A 14870-nucleotide genomic window follows, 5' to 3' on the forward strand; every position below is an offset into this window, starting at 1 on the left:
ACTGTAACTACTGCGCTGGGCTCCCCCGTAGACTTAAAATGATATTGGCTGTCCCTGATCTGATCTTACTCGTATGTGGTAACCAGGTATAATCGAAAGATCCAGAGATCTTTAGTGGGGGACAGCAGAGGGTGGGGTGAGTTGGTCAACCTTGTCCTCCTTGATTGGTTCGCAAGCCAAGCGTGCAGCCGTTAAGAAGGGGAGGGAGGGGGATACTCAGGCACAAGACGGCAGGTGGGCAGCTAATATTATTGACATCATACCGACATATGTCCTCCAGGTACCACGACATATGCAAAAAAGCGAGTGTGTAGACCGCTGGGGGTAACATTAGTAGTAGTTTTTTGCTCAGACCGTCGGTACATACGGCGCAGCAAGCAAGATTATTGCTACGAAGAAACGAGGGGCCAATTGAACAGATGGAGAGTGACATGAGTTAGTTTTCGACGGTGCCAGAAGTAGTCCCCATAGGGTCAAGATTTCCGAAGATCCTATAGCGAGTATTACCTGCACTGTTCGCACCCGGCTATTATTCACGTTTAGACGGGTAGGTACCTTGAGAGAAGATGTTACTTGTAGAAAAGTAGACACCTTGTGGGAGGTATTTTTCTCCTCTTTCTCTTGGCGATGGTATATCTTGGACACCTTGATGGTCTACGAGAGGTTGTTTTCTTAATATTAACCCTGTCTTCAAGTTGGTAGGGTAAATCTCTTGGCTGGGTGATATCTAGCGGCTTGGCAACTAGCCTAGGTAGCAACAGGAAGGGAGCCGGGGCCTTTGGACGTTGGTTTGGGCGTTTGGCAGGTGCATGCAGCTTATCGTAGTTGGCTTTAAGCTTATAGCAGATGTGTATGTCTGTTGTGTGCATGTGTGAGAGAACGTAATGATCGTGAGGTGGGCGCTCATGAGAAGTCACTCGATGAATGCCAAGACATACGGCCTACTAGCGATGCCGGAACCATTATTGATCATGTGACCCTCGTATTGGTGTGAAGCTTTGGATTTGTGAAGGCAACCGATCACATGATCAATAATGTTTCCGGCACCGCTAGTAGACCTGTTGTGCTCGCCAAGCTGGCTTCTTTACAATCAGTCATCTATGTCACCCGCAGGAAAAAAGTGAGGAAACAGCGAGTAGCGTGACAACGGGTGCCTCCAACTTGACATCCCCACACCCGCAATACAACCCCACAAGTATTCCGTGGCCATGCCTTTTGACAAGTCTGGAAAGTGGATAGAGGCTACTCCGAATGAAAACATAAAAGTTATTGAAGCCCAAGCTAGGGAAGAGTAGGAAAGGCCGGATTGGGGGAAATGTATATAAAAATCATTGATAGCATGCCAAAGAGAATTGCAGCAGTAGTAAAGGACTAGGGAGATCATAGGGGGTGGTGAATATAGTTTAGAGGCCATAGACCGTGTGCACCTGTGCCGAGCATGTACCTGTGCCGAGCACCTTATAATAAAGGCAGCATTTTAGCCACCATTTGGAGTGGATCCCTAGAGATCAGATAAGATGCTCGGCACAGGTACATTCTCGGCACAGGTGCACACGGTCTAGTATCTATTCTGTATTTTATTGTTTAGTTATATTACTTCTTTTCATTTTTATCCCCAATTTTGCATTGGGGTTCGGACGGGTTGCACCCGCTGTTTCCTCACTTCTTTCCTGCGGGTGTACTGAAAGCTCAGCTATTTCGCGGGAAATCAACGCCCCAATCATTGGAATTATCAACTACGAGAGAAGTACTGAACTAATATACCTAGGAAGCTCAAAACTCTTACTCCAACCAACAGCAAATTCTCCTCTTGCCAGGATCCGGGGCGTTAACATCGAGGCGTGTATAGTCTGGCTACAGACCCTCCAGACGACAAATACTTCCTGAGGGTAGCTTGTCTTACGGGATTATTGGTACGGTGAGGTGAGGGCATCTACTTAAAATTCAAGTTCGCAAAGTATTTCAATTGGTATGGCCCATAATATAAGAAAACCAGGTCCATAGCACTGTTGAATAAGGTAGCGAGACCGATTATACCTAGAGACGGAAGGGTGCGACATTGGTCCCCAGTGAAGATCATCTTCCTAATCTAGTAATTACTTAGCACGAAATCGCTCCAAAATGCCAAGACAGCAGATTTATGCCAAGGTATTGGCCAGCCACCAGTGATCTGTTCCCAATCGGGTAATTATTGGTGTGGAAGTGCGACATTCGGTCAGCCTCTCACCAAAAACCCAACTTTTAAAAATTCAATAGCTCAACAACCACAACAGATAAATTAATTGGGCTCTGTTACAATGTTATTTATCTCCTTCTCTATTACTCTACAGAGCTATTTTAATTTTAATGTGTTGTGGTGGTTGGCATTAGGCCTCGAAGTTCGGCAACTTTGACACTCCGGCTCAAGGTGTCCCCAACCATAACCACCGTAGAAGGTTTATTATTCAAGAGCCGGGTCAAGAGTTTCCTCGCACACAGCTTAATTTGATTCACTTACTAAATAAACAATCATTTAATCCAACAGCCTATTCAATTCGTTTTCCAACTAAAACTACACTCACAATAAATCCTTATCTAACACAAGCAACTGCACTAATAAAACCTCTCACTCGGAGGAAAATCCGTGCTTGCACTAACACTCGCCCACTCTGCCAACCTCTTATTAAATTCATTGTTCTCCCTCGTCACCAGCTCGACCGTATCGCTACCCAGCGCCAGTGTCTTCGGCATCTCCCTGCCCGCCGCAATGCCAGTGCTCGTGAGCACGTCATACATGACAGTCGCTCCCCGTTTCGGGTCGCCCAGCTGCTTGCCGTCTCGCTGTGCTAAGAACCCCTTGACAGACTCGTTGATCTCACGGTACTTCTCGATAGTTGTGCTGGGGAGTATGATGGACTCGCCGCCGGTGAGGAGGTTGGTGCGGAAGTAGCCGGGCTCGATGAGGCAGGTTTTGATGCCGAAGGGCGAGATCTCGTTATCAAGTGTGAGGGAGAGGTCTACGGGGGCGAAGGTTAGTATGGAAGGTAAAACTAAATCAGGACAAGAGAGTACTTACTCCTAATTGCAGCCTTAGACGAATGATAGATTCCAATAAGAGGGTCAAACTTCGAAGCCCCCATACTCCCCACTGTCGCGATAATCCCGGCCTTGCGAGCCCTCATGTGTGGCAGAATTGCCCTCCAAAGGTTAAGCACACCAAACACATTGGTATGATACTGCGCCAGTGTTTCCTCAGGTCTATATACCTCACCATATATTAGCTTTAATATTACAGCCCATAAAACAATAAATATAAGAAACCTACGTGCGCTCCTCAATCGTCCCACAGGCAACCCAGGCCGCGTTCAGAACAAAGATATCGATATGGCCATAGACGGCAATCGCCTCCTCGACAGACTTCTTGATGGCGTCTAATGGTTCGTTCTGGTCGATCTTGAGGGTTGCAGCACCGGCTTCTTTGAGGGCGGTGAGGCGGGAAGGGTTGCGGCCAGCGGCGATCACGCGGTCACCTTTGGAGAGGATGTGTTTGGCAAGGTCAAAGCCGAGGCCAGAAGAGGTACCAGTGACGAGCCAGACTTTTGGGGCGGACATGTTTATTTGTGTTTGAAGATGCTTTTGTGTTGGAAGAGGTAGATGAGTTTGGTATTAAGGTTTGTAGAAAAGGCTTGATATTGAAGCTTGCTGAAGATGTCTGATACTGAACTATCCGAGCACTCTAATACAAGTGCGATATAGTCGGTATTTATTTTCCTTCCAGTCCCATATCAATACCTTGATTTCCCTACTTTAGAGATATTTTCCATGGATACATTGCATGTAGAATCATATCATGACATACCATCACTACAAACCACCGAGCCATTTCCCATGATCGGCGCTAGTCTTTCGGAGATGTTTTACTATCGGCGTTAGGTGTTGCTGCTTTTCGGTGTTACCTATTGTTGATCATCACCCTTGTTGGTTGCAAAGTAACCTCAGGGTGCTGTGCCTTCACAGATTCGGCAGGGATTTGCCTCTGTATCTGGTTTATGAGTTTAATTGGAGCAAGAGCAAGAGCTTTCACCTGAGGTTATGTATTGGGTTTAAACGTTCCTGAATATCGATAGAAATATATGATATGACGTATTTTTTTATTTTTATTTTTCCTGGAGAGAAGGGCGTGGAATTCAAGATGAGCTGTTTTCAGAAGTCTGTACTCATGCGTTAATCAAGTTCCGAGAATTCTTGGTAGCAACGACCTCACAAAATTCTCAGGACTTAATTAACGCGCGAGTACAGTTCATCTCGTATTTTTTTTTTTTTTTTTTTTTTTTGTAAAACATATAAAGATATAATGGCCCCCATATAAGCAACTTTGGGGGTTATCGTGGTACCATATGCCTAGCTAGAAGCTTCTCTGGATATTGCGCTTCAAGCCCGGAAAGCTTTAACCCATAATTATTTCCTCGAAATTGCTCATTGCTACGCATAGTCCACGCGTTTTTCCTAGATGGAGTGGCCCGTTATAAACGTCGTCACAAATGCTGCTGTGTTAGAACCCGCAAAGGGTCCAACCCACAATACGAACAAAGAAATGTCCATGAAAACCCAGAACAAAGTGGATCATAAAAGATCACTCGCCCATTTTTTACGCACAGCATAAGGGAAAGTGATCGATATAATCTCATGCCTTGAAAATATGTACTGAAAAAGGAAAGCAAGACAAGGGGTTGGGGCCTGCAGTGGGAGTGGGGTATATAGCACAGCTTTATAATCTCCTCCAATCATTTTCCAAATACTCCATGCTTTAGAGAGGATATACTTCTTTTTTTGCTAGCCGTTTAGTCTCCGGCTACTAAGTTCCCTTAGTTTTAGTAGTAACTTAAGGCGATGTTTTCCCTTTTTGTTTTTTCCTTCTTATAATTACCAAAGCCAGTGAAGCTTTGATTATATCCTTGGCAATCATGTCTGTCGACTCCTGGGGGCTAGAGCAGTGATATATGTTGGTGACCAAACAACATGGTCACGAGTATCTTTTTGCAGGATAGAACCGCTTTTTATACTATACGATCGGCCATTCCATTGATGTAATTGATAAGTCTCCTGTTGATCATATCACGAACGCTTTTTGCAAAGTGTCTATAGATTTCAAAGGTCCAGGGCGGATTGAAAAATCCATTGAACGTATTATCCTACTTGGCGGCTGAACCTGTGAGCCACTTGTTTCTCATGGTTTTCATCGGAGCTGGGTTCTGTCTCCCAAAGAAACGTCCTTTAGTCATTAGAAATCACTCGTTTCCTGAAGCACAAAGATGAGCGGATGAATAATATATAATGAAGCCTGGATTTCTACTAAGTCAGAGGCCCCTTTTTAGACGTTATGTGTTCCTACTAGTATTGGTAAAATGTGTGCGCTGGTACAGGGGGCGGCATCGTTTTCTATACTCCTATGGTGTAGGACATCGTGGTACTAGAAGCTCCACAAAAGACGGGCTTTGATGCGAACTAGTACATGCAAGGGCATTTTCAACCATGTGATTGAGAAAAAAAAATGATATTCCCGAATAGAGTAATTCTCTGTGAGCAGACCAAAGAATGTGCGCTCATTAGGAAGGGCGTCTTGTAAACCTTCCACTTATGCAACGACATCAGTGGATGCGTCCTTTGAGCAGGCCGTGATCTGTAGCTACTTTCTGAGCTAGTTGCTCTGGGAGGCTTCCTCGGTATGAATGAGGGTTCAGTGCTCCGGCCTACACTGCTCTATCCTCTGTACCGATCTCGATTTCCGCCCCTAGTCAATATAGCTCTTGGCTTGTTCAATACCAGTTGATCCGCAAGGCAAGAGCAATCAATGGCTTGGAAACCCTGGACCGCATTTCTTACCAACAATCTCATTTCTCACCCGGCTAGTCCACCTAATGATGTCCGAATAAGGTACTCCATGGTACGGTTAAAGTGCTTGACTGAGGAGAGTTTGGTTCCCGGCTTTGCCACTTCTTATTTCAACCTTCTGGTACCTTTCTAGAATTCTCTTAGTGGTTGTGTATTCTAACGGAATTCGGATGCACAGCAACTCGGTCCCCCGGGTAACTCGGGAATTCCTCATAGGAAAGTCTTGGAGATGCCGAGTTGAAGACAGGGCGCAGACAAAACCGAGGCACTCTTCTCAAACAAGCTAGATGGTACTTATTTAGTAGAAGGACGCAAGTGATGGAAGCCCGAGTAAGCTGTCTTGTCTTCTTGGCCTAAAGGTAGAGCGGGGTACTGTGAGTAAATAGTGCTGCACCGCCTCAATATGTACGTATTCCTAGAGTACGCGTAAAGAAGAAAAAAAAAAAACGTCTTGGAAGCAGAGAGGCTCAAGATGGTGGTTTTGACAGAGGAATGTTCCAAATTCTGTCGCACATGATGGATAGCTTACGTGCGTTGCTGCGGCTTAGACCCTAACAGTAGGAAGATCAGTTCAGGACAAGGCTTCGCCGCTGCTTTCGTCATTGGCGGGGGTCCCCGGGTCCGAGAACAGCGACTTCACTGTTCTTACAAACGTCGCTCGGGAACCCGCTTCTCCGTGTTCACTCACTCCATCACTTTACTCCTCCTCATCCTCTTCATCTTTACACAGTGTACCGCCCTTTTGCCAATTTTCAAAAGATACCGAATAGCTCGCTTCCCCATAGGTTTATTACCACACTACCACATAGATACAGACATCATGAGTTGGAAAGGATTTCAGCGAGGTGTCGTGAGGGTGCGTAACCTTGTTTTCGTTCTCGGTCGCTCTGGCTCCCGTGAGCTCTATTTGGGAAAACAGAACTAACTGGGAGTTATTTTGCAGGCACCTCAATCCATTAAGCAGAAGTTCAATATGGTATGGCGCATCAAGAAACTTTTCACATACATGCATAAGCACCATAATGGTTTGAAACTATGCTCACAGGAACTTGGGGGGTTATAGGGAGAAATTACGAAGGATCCTGTATATCAAGACGCGGAAAGACGTTTTGCGGAGCTCGAAAAGGTATGTTGTATGATTTCACGAGCATGCAGTGGATGGTGCTGAGGTGTGCGGGGGTGTTACAGGAAACAAAGAAGCTCCATGACGAGTCAAAGAAGTAAGTTAGATAGCTTCCATATAACCCGAACATTGCTAACTAGTGTAGATATTTTGATGCGATAAACGGTACTGATAATATGGGCAATAATTGAAGTTGATCATACTAATAACAATATAGGCATGCTGGATCATCAAATCGAATTCTCAAAATCTATAGCTGAAATATACAAACCTATCTCTGGGCGCATGTCCGACCCAGACTCTATGAAGATCGAAGGTAATCCAGAAGGTATTCGCGCCTGCGAAGAATATGAAGCCATCGTACACGATCTTAAGTCCACGCTGGCGCCTGAGCTTGAGATGATCGAGACCCGAGTTATCCGCCCCGCCGATGAGTTGACGGAAATCATCAAATTGATTCGAAAGGTGGCTTCGAAGCGCGATCATAAGCAGTTGGATTACGACCGACACCGGGCATCTTTGAAAAAGCTTCAAGACAAGAAAGATAAAACGCTCAAAGATGAAAAGGCATTATATAAGGCAGAAAACGACGTCGAATTGGCGACCCAGGAATTTAATTACTACAATGATCTACTCAAAGCTGAACTTCCGAAGCTCTTTGCGCTTGAGAGAGAGTTTATCCGACCGCTATTTCAGAGCTTCTATTACATGCAACTAAATGTTTTCTACACTCTGCACGAGAGAATGCAGGGTATTAATATTGGCTACTTCGATCTAACCCTCGAGGTAGAGGAGGCTTTCAATAAGAAGCGCGGGGATGTGCAGGAACGGGCCGAAGCTCTTACGATTGTGCATTTCAGAACGACTGGAGGGCGCACAAAACTAAACGCTAAATTCAACAAATTTGGAAATAAATCCGACAGCGGTAGCATTACGGGCGGACGACGGACAGCCTCTCTAGATATCACTCGCCCCTCCGGCGATGGCGAAACTAGCACCCCCCCGCCACCATACACCTCCACCGGGGTGCCTGACACATCTATGGAGAAGGGAGGCCTTTTAAGCCCTGGTGTAACCGGTGTTGGAAGGAGCAATTCCACGGGTACAAACTACTCTATAGCGGCGAAAAAGAAGCCTGCGCCGCCGCCACCTCGACCAAAGCCAAAGAGTCTTAGTGCAAATGTTGAAAGGGCGACCGCTCTTTACGATTTTGAAGCACAAGCGGAAGGTGATTTATCCTTCAGTGCTGGGGACATCATCGAAATTGTGCAAAGGACAAATAACGAAAACGAGTGGTGGACGGGAAAACTACACGGACGACAGGGCCAATTCCCAGGAAATTATGTCAGGGTGAACTAAGGGGACAGGGAGGTCTGGGGAGTATGATGTGATATGGGTGGTTCAACAAGTTCCAAGCATCAACTTGATTTATCTTCTTTCCTTAACTCTAGACATTCGTTGCGCAAAGTTAGCAGGAGCCATAAGCTGTTTTTTCTCTCTTTTTTTCTTGATTGGTTTCTTATTATTTTTGGTTTGAGGATTTCGCACCACTTTTCTCATTTTTTTCACCATAGGCTGGGTGTTACTCCCTGTCCTTTACTTATCACTTCTTTTCTCTGTATGTATTAGATTCTACGGTGAGTGTATCCGGGGGTTTATAAACTATTTTTTATAATTCATCAAGATCATTTTGTCAGGAACCACCAAGTGACGTCATTATATGCACAAGGGTTTAGGGTTTAACATTCAGTGCCAAGACATTGGACCCTTAAATGAATTTTTTTTCGTCGCCCATCATAACAACACGAAACAACACGAACAAGCCCAAATAGGAACTGACAGACTCGATAGCATAGCAGCAACAACCCGAGTGCTACACGCCATACAAGGCGATGAGCATCTTTATCTTTATGTGTACTGTAACACATCACTATAGGTAAGACTACAATTTCCCTAATATGAACCCCCAATTCCCTTCATTTCTCCCTTTTCGATGATGAGATCTTGCAAATACGTGATAGGAAGAGTCTTAGTGTCTCGACACTTTAAGGGGAGCCTCGAAAACTCTCTGGTCGGGGACACGATGACGATGTAGCAGGGGTACTGAAAGTTTTTGTTCACTTGGTTATTTGTATAATATTGTTTTAACTTTGGTATCAAGGGTACTAACGTATGGGCGTCAGAATAGGAACTTAATTGACTAGCATGTGCCATAGACATTCCCAGCAATGTGAGTTTATATGTGGTGAGCGGGCACGTGCGGACATACTCCATGACGGCCTGGTAATACAGCTGGGCGGGCTTGTGCAAAGATGTTAATCTGAGCAGTCAGAAGCCTGGTGCATATTCTATGCGGGCATATGCGAGGATGTTCAATCTGAGCTGTTAGCATGCATGTCAACGGCATTCTTGACCGTCGTTGTGACAATTACAGGTCTGAAACACGACATGGATGGAATCCTCCTTGACTTAGTACTTGAAGCAGACCGCGATGTACCTACAATGATTAGCATTTAGTTGGTTTTGAAAAAAATAATATCAATATTCGAAAAAAGCAAAGTGAGGATCCTTTATCATTACAGCACATACAGTATATCATGTGGTTCACTACAGTTTGTCACAAGAGATGAAGAGAGACAGAAAGTGAGAGGAAATAAGATACGGACGTTCCCGGAACAGTTAGAAATGACTCGACGTATCTTTGACACGTACAACTCGGGCTTGAGATCGAGAAAAACCACGTTCCGCGCTGTAGAAAATACCCCGTAAAAATTTGCCGCTCCCTTCCCTGCATACAGGTTCGAGTAAGTACTGCTACCTCCTAGTCTTCCTCAACAACACGACAAGACGGCTTTCTCGGACACACTGATCGAAGATCGGACGAAAAAATCCCGATCTCCCTATTTAAGGACCGGGAAGTTCCAGTATGGTAGGTATCATCTCATGCTGCTTTTGTCCTCACCAACCTAGCACGATTTGCTGGTCACACTGTGATCCTGTGAAGGGGGCAAATATATGGGTTATGTAAAACATATATATTCCCTTCCGGATAAATTGAGCTGCAAGAGATCGATTCACATCTCCATGTTCGTTGCCAATGCCAATATCAATGTCGTGGCATCAGGGACTGATATATGAAAACCATGAGATTGGGAGGTTTGTTGTGATGAGTGGATTTTGCGCCCCGATTCATCGTTCATCTCGGAGGCTCAGCCAGCCTGGTCAATAATTCTGTGGTTAACAGCTTGGAGTGATATATCACCCAACCCAAGAGAACCAACTGCATGTCCATCTCCTTTAGAGCACCGGTCCAAAGCATGTCTGCATAAACCCGCTTTAGAAAACAGCTACATACATATAAGTAGAGGCTCCAATCTAATCCATCTAGGGTAGAGTAATCATTCGTGGATAAGTTTAATAGACATGCCACGTGCTTGGTCGTAGTCTCATAGGGTTCAGATATTTAGTAATAGATCATCAAGATAAGATAGTACCTCGTGATGCAGGACACAGATATTGGCCTTGGCGACTTACCACTTGTGTTCGAGTAACCTCACGGCCAGCACCATCGTTCGTTCGGCTTCAGCCTCGTGGAGATAAATTTCTACTTCTGGGTTGCTGCAGCCGGAGCTCACCAACGGTATCATTTTTTTCGGTTATCGAGCTCCACCCTGTTACTACGAACTACTAAACTTCTATGGGCCGATAGGACCCCACCTCCCCACGTTAACTATCAAGATGGCTACATCGCCTGTTGGGACCCCCTTGAACCCCCAGGTTCAGCAGTGGATACATAGAGTTATACAGCCCGTATGTTTTATCTTTCTTCTAGAGCTCTTGAAGCTCCTGCACTAACTGTGTAAACCCCACAGGAATATCATGACACACATCTGACCTACCACAATGTCGCTGCAACTCTTTACCAGTTTCCGACATTATCGCCTCGTACAGATGTTTATAGTAAGTTTCTGGTTAGCCTCTAATACAAAAACATTATCACCGGCTAATTTATGATTAAAATGAATAGCCCACGAAGATGGTCGTTCTCAATTGCTTCTCAATCTTGTTGGAACACTCCCAGTCACTTTCCGCGGCGCTACATACCAAATTCCGCTGAAGATATGGCTACTACACGAGTACCCTAAGCAGCCACCGATGGTGTTTGTAAATCCAACAAGAGATATGCTCATCCGCCCAGGAAACCATGTCGACCCGAGCGGACGGTGCTATCACCCATATTTGGCCAATTGGGTCAACTACTCTGATGTGTGTTTGGAAACGAATCTTATATCTGATCATTACCAATATCAGTGCTGACTGGGATAGAGATCAACTATCGTAGATCTCCTGGAAGTCCTACGCCAGGTGTTCGGTAGAGAACCACCTGTATATGCAAGGCAGCAGCAGAACACGCCAGGACCTCAGACTAGAAACGAAACACCACCCCCATTGCCGCCGTTACCCCCGGGGCTTGGAACAGGCCCACCGGCTACCCCCCCGAATCATGCGCAAGCTGCTGTTCCTCCCCCATTGCCGCCATTGCCGAGGGAGCTTTCTGGGGGTACGCCCTCAGTGCAACAGCAGCAGGTGAGCCATGCAGAATACCAAAACCAACATCAACAATCACCTCCACCGATACCTCCGCATCCCCAACCCCAGCAACTATATGTTCATCCGCAACCGCAGCAACAACACCAACAACAAGGCTGGCCTAGAAATGAGAGCCCAAGGGGCGGTTCTCTCCCTAGTTATCAAGATCAAGGCCCTCCTCCACCACCTCTACCTCCAGCCCCTCATAGGTCAGAGGAATCATCGCCAGTCTCCCAGCAACAGCAGACGTCACAGTACAATCGGGCCCATGCACAAACTCCATATCATCACCCACAGACATATCACCAAATAGCCCCCCTCCCAAATTCCCCAGGCTCAGGCCCAGCTCTGTCTGCACGCTCAACTCCGCCGCCCCATCAAAATGTCCCGCCATCTGGTCGTTTCCCTAGCAGCCCATCTGTACGACCAGTATCATTCAACGGATTTCCCCATTCCCCCCACCCTCAGAGTTATTCAATGCACCAGCAGCACCAGCAGCGCCAGCAGCAACAGCAGCAACAGCAGCAACCTAAACCTCGTATACCCCCAAAGCGACCAGAAGCAATCGATATTATGTCCCTTCCACCTACTGAGATAGCTCCTCTGGCGCCTTCGGCCGCGCCGCCACCTCTTCCTCCTAACCCTGAAAAGGATCGTCTTATACAAGAGATCATAAAGGCACTACAAGCACGAGCCGAAGCGCATCATGCGAAGATGCACGTATCACTTGAGCAGGCTGCCGCTCAATGCGAAGCTATACTAAGAGCAGAGTCAAGCATGGAAAGAGAGAGAGCAGAACTGGCAAGGATCATGGAGCTATGCGATAAAGATGCGGATATATTGAAAGAGCGTGTAGCAATGGCAGGTGAAGTTATCAAGGACGCTGAGTCGAGGGAATTGCCCGGGGTTGATACGGTCGTGGTCGCACCGACGGTTGTGCACACTCAGTACGTTATGGATGGATAAGCCTTGCAAGTGAAAATTACTGATAATGATTCCTTTAGGCTATATGATCTTGTAACGGAAGACATGGCGATTGAAGACACGATATATGTTCTTGGGAAAGCCTTGGACAAGGAAAGGATTTCATTGGACGTATTTTTAAAGGTTCTTTACCATGGTTCACCCTGCATGTCTAGTAACGGGAGCTAATTAGTGGAAAACAGCACACACGAACATTGGCCCGGGAGCAATTTAACTTACGAGCGCTTGTAAAGAAGATTACTAGGCAGATCGGAATTGAATCATAATCCCATGCAAGGTGGATGAGGGGTACTCGCATATGCACCATTTTTTGAAAGTTAACTATAGCTGGAGTAAAAAAGTGTATAAAACCCCCGAATAACCAACATGTTGGCTTTCGTCGAGGTGTGCTATATTACTTGTACTATCATCATTGGCATGAGCTTAGTAACTCTCCAGCAGAATTATCAATGATGATTCAAAACTTAGATAAAGTTGCATTCGGCTGTTTTGTATGCCACCGTCGTGAAATTGAACACTTCATTTATTAGACGCGCGGAAAACAAAACAAAACGAGAGACTCCAACAGGAGAGACAAGCTTGGAATAACGCATTTACTCCTGGCCTAATAAAGAATTGGAAACTAAAAGTATTTAAAAACAAAGGAAATCGACGTAGTAGCCCCCTCAGATATCGTGTAACTGGCTTCACTTCTTTTTCCACATATCCGCGTAACATAACGGTTTAGCAGAATGAATCGAAGATATTTTGTTCATCGCCTGACCGTTCTTTAATCTTGGGATCCTCATCGCACTTTCTTTCCCGATTGAATTTAAACGTATTGGGACATCCATCTAAATCCCTCTCCATACCCTATTTTCCGCAGATATCAGTAAAGATTTAGGTCTTAGAAATCCAGATAGGATGTGGTAAGCATACCTTGCCTCATAACAACTGAGCACATGAAGACTTCAATAGGTCTTATTCCCTCCAATGGGATCTTGCCCTTGCCAGTGGTCTGATACAGTCCTAACTGGTGTCTCAAATCATCCTCGGAGATGGCCTCTGGATGATCGATCTTATTACCAAGGATCAAGAATGGAACCTTAGACAGGTCCTCCATGGAAAGAAGAGCGTCAAGCTCGGCCTTAGATTCTGCAAGTCGCTCATGGTCTTTGGCATCAACGAGAAATACAATCCCAGACACTTCTGGGAAATAGTCTTTCCAGAGACGTCGGGCTATAAAAAAGAACGATCGTCAGTGGAAAGAATCGAAAATGATGTAATAGCGCATCAGGGTGAAAAAGTAGAAGGGCTGTGTTGATAAGAACTGTGGTGATAATGATGACAATATATTATCACTTCATCGCGAACCAAGTTTGAGCCGCAGGGCGCGACAAGGAATACAAGAAATAACCGGAACGTCATTCAAGTATGACACCCGAACCAAGAAAAAAGTAAAGTCGACAACAGCAATTCCGGGGAAACGAGGAAGGGGGTGCAAAACTGCGACTCCCAATCGCGCAAAAAAAAATATAAAGGGAGATTTATAATTACCTTGTTGATGTCCACCCAAATCAAATGTTGTGAACTTAACGTTACCGATGGCCAACTCCTCCGAGGCTGATCAAAACTGTCAGCGATCAATCCTGGAGTATGAATAAGAGGGAAATCTACTCACTAGGATGTAAGGTCGGTTGCATGATAGCTACACGATCGTTCTAGGCACCGTCACCTAACGTCAGTTTCTCTCTTTCCAGAACACTCGGCCACCGTAGAATATTGTCCAAGGGCTAAAAACCTTCAACATGTGGAGCAGGGTCGTCTTTCCGGCATTGTCCAACCCGAGGAAAAGAAGCTTTGCATGCTTGTTCGTGAGCCCAAAAGATGCGAGAACATCCCAAACTACCACAATGTCAGACGATCAGGACAGCTTTCAATTGTGGAAGGCAACAAGATTTGCTTACACCAGTTTACAATCCACATGCTGATAGGTAATAAAACGAGTAATGCTACTATGCGAGGTTCTGTTGTACGTAGATGTGTAGGGCTGTAAAATATCGATTGATCGTATCTTAAGCGTTGAGGGTACGGTGGTGGTTGAGAGAACAGAGAGGCGAGCTTAGAAAGGAGCCTGCAGAGCAACAAGCAAAGGTGTCCGGAACGTGAATGTGTGTCACAAGCCACTTCTATTCCGGGATTCGAGTTCGGGCCACAAACCAGTAACGCCGCAACCAAAATTCGCCAACTCACTCACGAACCAAAGTACCTATTGCCATGCAATGTGCAAATCCACCGACCAGGCCAAAAAAACTGGCCAATA

At 45.6% G+C, this 14870-nt stretch overlaps 5 protein-coding genes across 5 annotated transcripts; 2 read left to right on the top strand and 3 right to left on the bottom strand.

The window, feature by feature from the left end:
* Window positions 1-257: 257 nt before the first annotated feature.
* Window positions 258-963, bottom strand: LAJ45_00664 (uncharacterized protein; the record flags this gene model as incomplete). The annotated part of the gene is made up of 4 exons (XM_046110265.1): window positions 258-318; window positions 368-491; window positions 556-654; window positions 939-963. The coding sequence occupies 4 exons, from the start codon at window positions 961-963 to the stop codon at window positions 258-260; spliced, it is 309 nt and encodes a 102-aa protein (XP_045976958.1).
* Window positions 964-2592: 1629 nt separating this feature from the next.
* On the bottom strand, window positions 2593-3591 carry LAJ45_00665 (uncharacterized protein; the record flags this gene model as incomplete). The annotated part of the gene is made up of 3 exons (XM_046110266.1): window positions 2593-2996; window positions 3056-3237; window positions 3305-3591. 3 exons carry the CDS (start codon window positions 3589-3591, stop codon window positions 2593-2595), a joined length of 873 nt encoding a protein of 290 aa, XP_045976959.1.
* A 3100-nt stretch (window positions 3592-6691) lies between these two features.
* Window positions 6692-8353, top strand: LAJ45_00666 (uncharacterized protein; the record flags this gene model as incomplete). Its single annotated transcript, XM_046110267.1, has 6 exons — window positions 6692-6727; window positions 6815-6847; window positions 6935-6997; window positions 7060-7091; window positions 7140-7159; window positions 7212-8353. The coding sequence occupies 6 exons, from the start codon at window positions 6692-6694 to the stop codon at window positions 8351-8353; spliced, it is 1326 nt and encodes a 441-aa protein (XP_045976960.1).
* A 2141-nt stretch (window positions 8354-10494) lies between these two features.
* Window positions 10495-12834, top strand: LAJ45_00667 (uncharacterized protein; the record flags this gene model as incomplete). The annotated part of the gene is made up of 8 exons (XM_046110268.1): window positions 10495-10533; window positions 10619-10634; window positions 10704-10804; window positions 10867-10954; window positions 11022-11260; window positions 11321-12531; window positions 12589-12691; window positions 12751-12834. The coding sequence occupies 8 exons, from the start codon at window positions 10495-10497 to the stop codon at window positions 12832-12834; spliced, it is 1881 nt and encodes a 626-aa protein (XP_045976961.1).
* Window positions 12835-13379: 545 nt separating this feature from the next.
* On the bottom strand, window positions 13380-14533 carry LAJ45_00668 (uncharacterized protein; the record flags this gene model as incomplete). The annotated part of the gene is made up of 6 exons (XM_046110269.1): window positions 13380-13420; window positions 13487-13786; window positions 14105-14170; window positions 14229-14268; window positions 14349-14452; window positions 14515-14533. The coding sequence occupies 6 exons, from the start codon at window positions 14531-14533 to the stop codon at window positions 13380-13382; spliced, it is 570 nt and encodes a 189-aa protein (XP_045976962.1).
* Between the last annotated feature and the right edge of the window lie 337 nt (window positions 14534-14870).

Source organism: Morchella importuna (genome assembly GCF_003444635.1).
Source record: "Morchella importuna strain M04M26 chromosome Unknown Morimp01GS001, whole genome shotgun sequence".
NCBI classification, from domain to species: domain Eukaryota; kingdom Fungi; phylum Ascomycota; class Pezizomycetes; order Pezizales; family Morchellaceae; genus Morchella; species Morchella importuna.